The 12,368-nt window shown below is 37.6% G+C and overlaps 1 protein-coding gene across 6 annotated transcripts in view; it reads left to right on the top strand.

Annotated features, from left to right (window-relative positions):
* LOC128865256 (bridge-like lipid transfer protein family member 3A) overlaps window positions 1-12,368 on the top strand; it is a 71,695-nt gene that overhangs the window by 44,001 nt on the left and 15,326 nt on the right. For 4 of the 6 annotated variants that reach the window (XM_054105406.1, XM_054105404.1, XM_054105403.1 and 1 more), the window contains exons 11-16: window positions 3,246-3,384; window positions 3,448-3,623; window positions 5,012-5,201; window positions 5,274-5,441; window positions 5,529-5,643; window positions 9,408-9,428. In XM_054105406.1, coding sequence (XP_053961381.1) covers window positions 3,246-3,384; window positions 3,448-3,623; window positions 5,012-5,201; window positions 5,274-5,441; window positions 5,529-5,643; window positions 9,408-9,428 — 809 coding nt within the window. The remainder of the gene's footprint in view (window positions 1-3,245; window positions 3,385-3,447; window positions 3,624-5,011; window positions 5,202-5,273; window positions 5,442-5,528; window positions 5,644-9,407; window positions 9,429-12,368) is intronic. The other 2 variants (XM_054105405.1, XM_054105402.1) reach the window with 1 other exon arrangement.

The raw sequence follows: 12,368 nt of genomic DNA, 5'->3' as shown, positions 1-12,368 counted from the left end.
TTTGGTCTCTATTTAACTTGGCTTTTCTATTTACGTTATTTGTTTTCGTAGCTTAATTTTAATACAAAGTACTTACAATTTATATTTAGACTTAGTAGTTGAGAACAAGACGATTTCTGAGTTGTAAATTAATCAGATTCATAGTTAAACTCTACGAGTGTAATTGCTGCAATAAGAATATAATGTAGCTACATCTTGCGTTCCCCAAAATACTCTTGTGCTTTCTAGCATAACTGCCAGCACTTCTGTTATTAGCCCAGAATAAAGGAATAGGGAGGGTCTTAACTTCTTTATATTCTCAGTACCATAAAGTGTTATAAAAAGATGATAATAAACATACACAAAATCTCGGTAATGGTTGTAAGGGTTAAGCTAAGGCCTTTAAGTACTCCACAGAGTAATCTAAGGCCTTTTTTGTTTATGATTAAAGCTGATTTTACTTTGTTGGCATTAATGTTCAGGAAGCTTTTGGAGTGATTAAGGCCGTTTGTGCGCTGTTCCAGTATTCCTTGGTTTTTATTTGGGCACATTTTTTGGTTTCCTGTTTTAGGTTTTTGTTAAAGCCGAAAAATGAGGTTGATCCAATAAATGGTCCTTCCGCCCCTTTTCGGCATAAAAGTCAACCTTCTCATTTCCCTCGTGTCCCTCATGTCCTGATGCCCAAATCAGGGAAACCTGATTGAGAGTCGCCAGTTTGTTGAGTGCATTCTTACACTCTATGAGGACTTTTGAATTGAACCTAAAGCCATTTTAGGCTTTGAGGACTGATTGACTGTCCAAAAGTATTTTAATTTTTTACTTTTCTGAACACTCTTTTGGATACGATTTTCACTGTTACCATTATGGCGAAAAACTCCGCAAGGAAAAGTGTAATATATGTGCTCAGTGCAAAGATGTGTGTGCTCGAGGCCCCACTACGCCTGCTTCTACCATCTGGAGCGTTGTGGATCGATCTGTATACCACTTTTGCGCGTCAGCATGTAGCCATATTGAGCTATTGTGCCACTCTTCCCTAGACGGGAACATAATCTTGCATCTCTTAGTAAAATTAAGTACGGGTTTCGTGTGGTCATTTGTCTACACAGTTTTGATATAGCTGTAATTTGATTGGTTTTTGTCCACCATACCAATGCCTCATATAGTAGGATAGACCTTACCATTTAGGTGTAGATCCAGAGGGTAATTTTAGGGCTTAGGCTCCAGGACTTACCCAAAAATAGTTTTGTTGCCCAAAGGTTTCGTTGTTGCCTTTTTTATTACTGAGATAAGGTGGGCCTCTATTCCATTTATTTCCGGAGTGGGTATATTTAAAACCCTTGTCCTGGTAAAGGGGGCAACAGTCCCTTTTTTCCTACACATTCCCAGGTTTTAATATCTCGCATTTGTATAATAATTGAACGCTTATAAAAGCCAGCTCCTTCATTGACGAACTGTCCAAATTGTTTAATATTTGGAGGTATTCTATGGAATGGAAATTGCTAATTATTACACAAAAATGTGCAGCGAACAAAATTAACTTTTCGTGTAGCGTATATGCGCGATATATGACACCACATTGAAAGAAAATAATCGTAATTTAATTGTCACCATGGGACTAAGACTTATCTCCCCTTGAACAGAATTGCAGCGGATAACAAGTAACGTGTTGACGGGTACCCGCTGTCAAAATTACAACACATTTAATAACATGAAATTGCACAGAATTGCGGCGGGGACGAATTTCTTGCCGTCGGTTATTTTTACGACGGGAAAATAATTAGATTAATTTCTATTTTCCCCGACGGTTTGAAGACTCAGGGTTGCTTTTCTGATCACTTGATGACTGTTCGTTTGCTTACAAGCAACAGTAGGCAAATAATATCCGATTTGCCCAAGACAACCGACAAAATTTCAATAATTTAGAAAAACGTTTGTTTCTAACAATGAGCTTCCACGAGTTGCTTTACAAATATAGCAAACGAGAAAACTTTACTATAGGGTTCCTTAAACAGATGTGTTATTTTGATATTCAAAGAAAAATCCTATTTTTTAATGTAAATGATCGGATGATTATTTCATTATAAAGAGGAAGATATGCCGTTAATAGTGGAAAATAACATCAGGCAAATGACTATGACGACCACGCTCACAGGACAATATCCTTTTCATGAAATTTTCCATAACCGAATTGCAAAGTGGCTGCCCTATGTCCTCGATAGCCTCACGAATTCCATCTTTGAGGACTTGAATCGACCCTGGGCTGTTGGCGTAGACCTTCTCTTTCACGTGGTCCCAAAGGAAAAAGTCGCAAGGTATTAAATCACAAGATCTCGGTGGCCAATTGTGATCACCTCTTCGAGAGATAACACGGTCCGGAAACTTTTGCCGTAAAAGATCAATGGTTTCGTTGCTTGTGTGGCACGTAGCGCCGTCTTGTTGAAAATAAACGTTGTCCAGATCATTACCATCCAATTCCGGCCATAAAAAATCGTTATTCATCTCTCGGCCAAACACCCAAAAAGGGTGTACGCGTCAATTATATATACATATACATATATAAAACTTTCACCATTGAGAGATTTATCAACTATCGGTCTGAACTTCGTCGGAAGCGATCATCAGTTTTAGTTCGGCTCAAATAAAAAGAATGTTTATAGAAATTATATAAGAAGCATTTAAACCTCGAAGCTCTTCTAGTATCCTACAAACTACGCAGTCACCACGACTCTTCTTTCTTTAGTCGGCAGGCTGTGAAATGTGTATTTATTAATATTTATTACGTATCTGTCTTGACCACTTGACTCTGTCATTTTATTTAAAAAAAAAAAAACTTCTGTTTTTAAATAAATATATTCCTCTATTGTAGACTTTTATAACCAAGTCAAAATCTCGAAGTCCTTCGAGCTAATACTTTTCACATCTTTTTAAATCATCTGTATATGTGTATATGCGTAGTTTTATGATCATTTTCTTAGTACTTATTTTATATTTATTAAAAAAACTTATATTTTTTCGCTCTCAAACTAATTTTGCATGTTTTGTCCTCACAACTAGCGCTAAACTACTAAACATTGTAGATGCTCAACTGCCTACAAATCAACTCAGCCACACTAATCACCCACGAACTACTCAAACTCTAAAAATAAAATAATCCTTATTTGCCAACTTTCAAGCAATCACTACTCGTACTATGAATTATTTATCGATTTAAAATTTGCATGCGATTTACCTATTGAATTTTCGAATTTATCGCACTCTGTCGACAGGTACAAACACTATATGGCCTACACCACCGCTGGAGCAAGTCAAGAGCAATATTTATGGCAGTGTGGAAACACCTTCTCCGGTCACTACTGAGCCACTCTACGATGGTGGCTTCCATATCTCCAATCCCAATACACATGGGTGAGTGCATTTCGTATTCACTTGCAGACATTATCGAATTTTAATTATACTTTTGTTTTGCAGTTATAATGTACAAATACAAAGTACACCAACGGTTGCGTCCTCCACACCCAGTCAGGGATCACGTCCCGACACTGGTGTTTATTCGCAGTCCATTACAGCATCGACGAAAAGTGTACGATCAACACGTACCTCCACCACAGGCGATGCGACCAGCATAACGAAAGAAATCAATTCTAGTATGCAATATATTGTTGTATAATAATGTGTAAGGTGGCGCAAAATTAATCACCTGTCGGAAGATTTGATCGGTAGATCTGTAGGCAAGATATCTCGCGCGCAGTGCCGGAATAAGGTTGAACACTTTAAGTAAATGGTCAAACACGGCCACGGTAATATTCTGGCTGGCAGTTTAAAGCTTCTTTACAGGGTGGGCGGAGGTGTATAATCCGAACATCTGGGAATCTTCTTCGATTTTCGGCTGCCCGACTATTGTAGTGTCTTTCAGGCCGAACTGATGACAATAATGAAAGCCGTGACACTGGTACAGTATGATGCGATACCTGGAGATGATATCTACATTTTCACTGATAGCTAGGCGGCGATAAAATTCCTCACAGAGCAGTCGACAACCTCTAAAGTAGCCAAGAAATGCTACATATTTTTTAACGAGATGGTTGAGTTATTTCACCGAAAGGTAACATGGGTTCCTGGTCTCTTTGAGGGTAACTGCAGAGCCGATTATAATGGGGCATTACTCAAAATACTTTTTTATTTAGTAAAAAAGTTGCTCAGAAACAAAATTGGATGATTAATTTTGCGCCACCTTGTATGTATTCAAATTTAACTGATAAGGCTAGGTGGGGTTCGTTTACATAGACGAGGGGCTATTTATGGAATTTAATAATCGAACGGGTACCAGATCATAGTGACCGCGCTTTTGATGTTGTAGTTGTTTCAATTATTGACATCGAAAACCCTAAATCTTCCACACTCGTCACTACGTGAAATACAGAGATAAGACCAGATTCAACTTGGAATTTTATAACGTAAAGATTCCGAGTGTCAGCCAGCGCACGGCCATGTTAGATAGCTTCTTCTCTTCTGCTCAAACTTCGATTTGTAATAAGTTTTATTAGCAGGGAGCGGTACCCTCAAGTCTGTAGCCTTTAGAACATTGGAGTGCAGGCAAAGAAAATTGTCTTATAAAGCATGATTTCGTCGTGAGTGCGGCGTTCTGGCTTCCTACTAGCTCTCTTCATAGTTCTAGATAAACACACCCAGATCTTAGAATTTACTTGCTTTGTCTTTGCCATTAGTTCTAATAGCTAGCGACTAGATTGTCGTGGTTCTTATCCCTAGCTTCGATCACATGCTGAATTCGAGGAAAAGGTAGAAATCAGTATTGCTTTTACTTGGTATAACGCCAAACTTTTTACCTAAAGGAAGGAGCCGCGAGCTCTTGCTGTGAGGAAACCAATAAGTTCGAAAGCTGTTTGTATTTGTATTTGTATTTGGAGCCTAGAAACTATTCACTGGAGCTCGAAACTGCTTAATATTTACCTATATCTTTATTATTAACATTTTCCTATCGCTTCTGAAAAATGTCTATTTTTATTTTTTCTAGGTCTCATGTCTATGAAGAAAGGCTTTTCCAGTTTTATGACGTCCATAGATTCGGCCATTAAGTCGGGCGCACCAAATGATGATACAAGTGATACATTCTCCATACAAAGTGATATTAGCTCTGATTCGGAAAATTTTGCCATAGTTATGGGCGATGATAAAACCATAGATTGCATTGATGTGATGTTTAGGTAGAATCTGTAAAAGGCTGTAATACTATTTTCTTCTAATTATTATTGTTTGCTTTAATTTATTTGGTGTAGATTAAATCCCTTCACCAGTGACAACAATTTGAAGGCATCACCCGTCGAGGTGGCCAGCGAGGTGCTTGAGGAGCCCTGTTATAATAAAACCAATTTATCATCACCCTCAGAACCGTCTGAAGCGAGCACGTGGCGTCGGCGTGACTTAGTTTCTATGGCTACTTTTAGGTGTGTTTTTTGTTCCTTTTGTTTTTGTTTTTAGTATTGGGTGTATTGCATAAATGATGTTTTCTTTTAATTATTCTACTTTGTTAGGCTAACCACAGTCGAATTGATACGCCAAAACGAAGGCAATTCGTCATCATTGCGCGTACAGGTGGCAGCTGTTTCGTGTGATGAGTGTGGCGCCATTCCCTGGGATGAATTGCAGGTTGGTCTTTTTGTTGTTAATTAATGCTTTGTTGTTTTCTTCTCGTATACGCTATTTTTTATAATTAATACTACATAAAGGAATATTTTTTACTGGAAAAATTAAAAGAAAAATCTTTACATGTGTTATTTATTTCTTTTGTTAATTTTGGTTTTGTTCGAATTTTTTCTTTTGTGATTAACCCTCCGTTGGGCACCTTTTTTAAAACCTTCGTTTGGGTACCCTTTTCGTCCTGTTCGAGTATCCTTTTTAAAAGGTTATATATGTACATAAATCGATTGAAAATTAAATTTTGGGAAGTAGCCTGGAAAGTCAAGTCGTTAGATGCAATATAAATATGTTAAATTCACTTCCCAAGTCGGAGAAGCCCGTCTGGCTAGACCCGGGTGCCCAACGGAGGGTAAAGTTATCGTAAATGTTTTATCCGTTTTCTTTTTCGTCGTTTATAACGCTTTTTTATTTTATTAAGTTGAATTTTCTAACTATTTTATGTTCTATGTTTTGTTTTGAAAATCCGAAGTTTATTGTAAATAACGAATATTTGGAAAATATGTTTTAAAATTTAGTTATTTCAATTTGATTTTTTTCGATAACTTTATTTTTTAATTATCATTATTAAATATGCGATTACTGTCTCGTTAAAACTTTTTGCATGCCTACGAATTTCGATTTTCTCAAATTTTCTTCTTTCACAATCGAAATCATTTCATCATTAAAAAAAAAAAATTAACGCTGATTGCTGTGTGTGTCTGGAAAGCGAAGTGTAAAGCGACTTAGCACTCATAATTTCAAATATTTATTCACAAAAAATTATGTGCGGTTGAAATATTAAGGCAAAAAATAAAAAGTAATATAAAAAAAAGAGAAACTCCGAAAATTGTGAACACTGACTTACCGTCTATCTACTTTTAGTAAAATTTAAAATTATTTTTAATAATAACTTAATTAAAACTAAGGTAACTGGTGAAATATCTGATTGATTTCTCCGTTAGATATGTGAAGTTAAATGTTGCGTTGTTCTAGAAGTTTCTATATCTGAATTGGTTGCATTGATAGCTTTCTCACATCTGTTTCCTCCAACCTGAACAAGCAGAAGAGGCCTCTGGCGTCAATTGGGGTGGATATATTCGTGGGTAGGCTTGATTATCGATTTGAAATGTAAAAGCTTGATTTGCTGCGCGGACGACGTGTACCATTTGATGCAGGGATATCTGAACGTAGTTGTTCGTATGGCGCAGAAGTGACGCTTGGTGTGTTTAAGAGAAAGATTCTGCGGAAGATTTTTGGACCTTTGCACGTTGGTAACGGCGAATATCGTAGGCGATAGAATGACGAGCTGTATGAGCTTTACGACGACATAGACATAGCACAGCGAATGAAGATCCAGCGACTACGTTGGCTGGTCCATGTCGTCCGAATGAATACAAAAGCTCCGGCTCTGAAAGTATTCGATCAGGTACCTGTTGGTGGTAGCAGAGGAAGAGAAATACCTCCTTTGCGTTAGAAAGATCAGATAGAGAAGGATTTGGCTTCACTTGGTGTGTCCAACTGGCGCCGGTTAGCACGAGAAAGAAACGACTGATGCGCTTTGTTAAACTCGAGCAAAATGGCGTAAGCGGTTATCGCACCAATTAAGAAGAAGTTGTTCGATGAGCAGCAGACTGCGGCCTGTCGATGAATCCTCTTAAGATGAAGCTCGTCCTATTCACGTCGAAATATAAAATACCCAGAGCTCAACTCTCCTCGATAGGTGGCGCTCCGTTGGTGTTTTCTGACAAGGTGAAGTACCTAGACCTAATCCTTGACAGTAAGCTAATGTGAAAGCCTAACATAGGGTAGGGAAGGCAACAATAGCGCTGTATGGATGCAAAGGCGCTATTAGCAAAAGATGGCGCCTCCCGCCTAGAGTTATATTTTGTCTTTATAATACCATTATAAAACCAATTTTGTTATACGGGGTCATTGTCTGGTGGGACTCACTGGAGAGGATAACATCGGTAAAGAAGCTGAAGAGAGTTCAAAAGTCTACACTTATTGGAATTAGTGGGGCGCTTCCTACTCTAGCGCTCAATGTAATGCTAAATGTGGTACCTGTAGACATCGCGGGCAAACCTTCCGCTGCACGTATCGCAATCAGGCTGAGAGGCTTGATTTACGGGCACTCAGGTATGCTTAGAAACTTTGGGTTCATCCCCTGACAACGGATCATCAGTGCATACCCTCGCTAAGTCCAATGAAATTTTCTCCACCCTCATTCCATCAAAGGAGGAGTGGACTGGGTGCAACACTTGGGGACAGGGATTGTTGAACTTCTTCACGGATAACTCGAAATTGGACGGAGGGGTTAGCGGAGGAGTATTCGACGAGGAACTCCCATCAGACTCAAATTCAGGTTACCGGATGATTGCAGTGTGTTCCAAGCAGAGGTAGCCGCAATCAAAGAAGTAGCTGATTGGCCTCTCACTTGAGCAATAACAGTCACGAAAGTTAATAAGCACTAAGACAGCCAAACGGCAATTAAGGCCCTGGGGTCTATTACGGTGCATTCAAATCTGGTCAGGAGGAAATGCCTAGTTTCACTTTCGATTGCATTCGAATTCTTTGAAATAAGGGCGGAGCGGACGAGCTGGTCAGACAAGGGACCTGTGAGGTAGTTTCCTCGCGATAGGAGAGAATTGGGATGCCCTTGGCAACCTGCGCTCGACTCCTGCAACGATGGGATTCGGTAGGCAAACTTCCTAGTGTATTTAGTAGATATTAAGTCTTTTTTAACTTTTAAAGGCGAAAAAAAAATATTTGAAACCACGCATATGAACAGAAAGAATATGGATAATTTATTCGTTCTCCAATTCTTGTCATATCAACCCATTCGTCCTTTTTACACTTAACCCATTTCAGATAAACTCTGAAAAAGACGTTTTATGAATTGAAATTCAAAATCATTCATTCATATTTTCATCTAAGTAATTTGTCGGCCGCCGTAGCCGAATGGGTTTTTGTGTGACTAACGTTTTTCTAATAGCGGTCGCCCCTCGGCATTCAATGGCAAACCTCCGAGTGTATTTCTGCCATGAAAAAGCTGCTCTTAAAAACCATCGACCGTTCGGAGTCGACTTAAAAATGTAGGTCCCTCCATTTGTGGAACAACATCAAGACGCACACAACCAATAGGAGGACAAGCTCGTCTAAATACCCAAAAAGGGTATTATAATATAACACTATTTTGAATTCTGGTCTAAAAACGAGTGAAGTCTTATTTGTTAACATTTAATTTGCCGAATTTGGAGTCACAGCTTTCAAACTTTTAAAACTTAACCGCCAGTGCTCTTAATCGCTTTCCACACAAACGCAGCAATGCCATACCATTTATACGTCCACATGCATATAAGTTATCAACAACAACAAAAATAAAAAATAAATAAAAATCATATTGTAAAAACAAAAAATTATATTTTAAAGTTTGATTTTTGTTTTTCTCTTTTCTCTCTCTTTTCAACAAAATTCTCGATGTGTGCTAAATTGTCAACATTTATATAATATTTGCCCAAATACATACGTAATCAAACATCTTACTTTCAAAACACAAATATTTGTACAATATTTTCGAATTCCTCACAAAAATAAACGAAATTATTTAAATTGAACAACCCTCCAATCTTGCACAAACAAAATTGTTACATATCACAAAAACACCAAACACAACGTACGACGTAAAAACAATTGTTTGAAACAAAATTCACAAAAACAATCAAATAAATAAACAGAAAGCCCAACAAGCAAAGAAGGTATATCAAAAGCCACTAAATTTTCCTAATATTTTAAGCGAAATTCTTTATTATTAAGCATTCAATTTGTATTACTGTTCTTTGAGTTCGAGCTCTACTTGCATTTATTTGGGTTCTATGGTGATTTCTAAATTTCTTTGGAATTTTTGGATTTTATGTTTTTTACTTTTATGATTTATTGCATTTTCTGTTTTACTTTATTTTTTTGGTTTTTTGGAAAAATGTAGTTTGCTGCTGAGTCTCGCTTAAAACCCTTCCCCATCTTTGAGTTGGTATATTTGTGTTATGGGATTGACCGAACTGTTCCTATGGTTGATTGCTAATTAGTTGTTTCTTTTACTGTAGTGCATTTAATGTAATTTTGAATTAAATAAGACGCTCACTGGCATATGGGAAATTTACAAATTAATATAGGGTGTCCCAAAATGACTTGAGATTTTTTTATGCGATATAGCTTATGATCACTGGCCACAAAAAATAGAAAGGTTTAGTTGCAGAGACACGAAAGCGAAGTTCTTTGCAAAAATTTTAAAAATTTTACGGATTCTAACCTCAAAGTTTTGGGATAAACTACTACTACTACTAGCTTTAGACCATTGGCGACAAAAATTAAAAATTTTAGATGAAGAGACTCGAAAGCAAAATTCATTTCAAATGAATGGGTGCATGACTACCATTCGGAAGTGCTTATGTTTGAATTTCCGCGCATGAAACAGCAAAATTAAAGTTTTTTTCTAATAGCGGTCGCTCCTCGGGAGGCAATGGCAAACCTCCGAGTTAATTTCTGTCATGAAAAATCTCCTCATAAAAAACCATTTACCGTTCGGAGTCGGCTTAAAAGTACAGGTCCTTCCATTTGTGGAAAAAAATCAAACAACAAATAGGAGAGGGGATCTGCCAAGCACCTAACAGAAGTGTATGCGCCGATTATTTGTTCAATATATTGTTTTTTTTTTAATAATAAGGCAGCGGTGTTTTTAATGTGCTCTAGAAGCTGAGGTATTCGGCGCGTAAACGTCCTCGAATTGTGTTTTTGGATACAGTGACACCATTTTTTTCTTAAAGCAGCTTCACTCAACTATAAGTTCGGCTTTGTCACCAACAAATCAATGATTTTATGATCTTGCATAGGCGAGCTATTTTTTGTAGGCCTCATCCGGGCAAGTCGTCGGTATACCGTTGCACCCATTTATTTATGAACGTCTTCGACTTCCTCATATCTTCAAATAAATAGCCGATGCCGATGCACGTGCCATTTTTGGACCTTTAGGGTGTGCACGTAGGAACACTGCTTCAAACCGTTTTTCATACGCTTTACTCATTTTGTAAAAACAACGCACGCTTACTAAATATCTTGCAAAACTAACAAATTGCACAACGCGTATTGCGAAAAGAATACGCTTAATAGCAGCATAGTCTGGGTTCCACATAGGAGCATAGAGGGAAGGAAGGGGGCTGAATTGGTCTCAGAGACCTCCTATCCAGTATTCGTTATCCCCCGACTGTTGTTAAAAGAGAATTGTACAACTTATTTCTCAGGAAAGCGGAGAAAAGATAGAGCTCCATTTCTTCATGTGCTATTTCAAAAACTCTGTGGCCTCAGTACAACAGACGGAGGGCTCAGATAGTCCTGGGGACTCCTCACCATTCATTTTCCAAAACCCTTTGGCCCCAGTACAATACACGGTGGACTGAGAAAGTCCTGCGTCCACGCCATTCACTTTCCAAACTCGTAGCTGTGTTTACCGGTTATTGGACGATCGGCACACATGCGGAAAAGCTAGATTTACCATTTAACCCCCATTGTAGAAGTTGTGCGGACATTTGCGGGAAGGAAACTGTTGAGCTCTTCCTCAGTAAATGTCCGGGTTTGGCAGTTAGACGATTAAAGTCACTGATGTTCATGTCTTCGACAACCGGGGGCAGTGCGCTAACCTAGATCTTGCTGGCTGTATATATCTTTCTGTTGGAGGTCTCATAATAGTATCAAAACGGCGCTTTCTCTGCTACTTGAGCAGGGCCATAGTGGTACTTTAACCATTTCACCTACCTGCCTGCCTTAGCAGCATTTAAACTTTCTTATAACGGAACTCGTAGTTTGAATTTTGCCGGTGACGCTTCCTTTAGACACACTGTACATATGCAGTAAATTGTGGGCGCGCAAATTAATAATTTATCAGATTTATGAATTTAAAAATTCTGTTATAAAAATATATTGGAATGTGAACAAAAAAAACATATTACCGAACACATTCAAAATTACTTTCGAACAAAGCTTGATCTATCGAAGTTAGTTCCCTTTTAGTTCACAAAATCTGCTTAAGCCGTAAATTACAGCTTCTGCCGTCTGAATTATTTCTACTATCACCTATAAGTATGCAATATGTTTTTTCAAGTAGTTGCTTGCATTTAAAAAGTTCTGCGCTCCTTACTAAATATTACTGAGTTATAAATTAATAAATAGTAAAACTAAATATGTAAGTGCATGCCTTGTTAAAAGTTTTTCAAAATAATTTTCTATCAAGTTCATAAATTCCTTAGCTCTAGAAGCCAGTTCCTTAGAATAATAAAAGTTGCTTTGAAGTTAAAAGCTGCAAAAATGTTATCTAAATAAGTTTTTAACCTGAATGCTGTTAATTATATTTTGTTGCTTTTCTGGTCTTATTTATGGTTCGGTTAAGTTATTGTTTTCCTTAATTTTACTAAGTTACGTAGTACTCGGGTACTCTTAATTGGCGTATTTTCGAACACTAAAACGAGAAAAAACACTCTACTGAGAATATAATTTGAATAAGAAGAAGAAGAAGAGGAAGAGGAGAAGTAGTAGTTGGATTAAAATCAAATATATATATTTTTTTTTAATTTAACAAGATCTCACCGCAATGGCCGCAGGTAATATTTGGGTATTAGCCCACACGAATGGAGATGCAGCAAATCGTA

This window comes from Anastrepha ludens, chromosome 5, assembly GCF_028408465.1.
Source record: "Anastrepha ludens isolate Willacy chromosome 5, idAnaLude1.1, whole genome shotgun sequence".
NCBI classification, from domain to species: Eukaryota; Metazoa; Arthropoda; class Insecta; order Diptera; family Tephritidae; genus Anastrepha; species Anastrepha ludens.
This window is presented reverse-complemented; position numbering and strand designations above follow the sequence as displayed.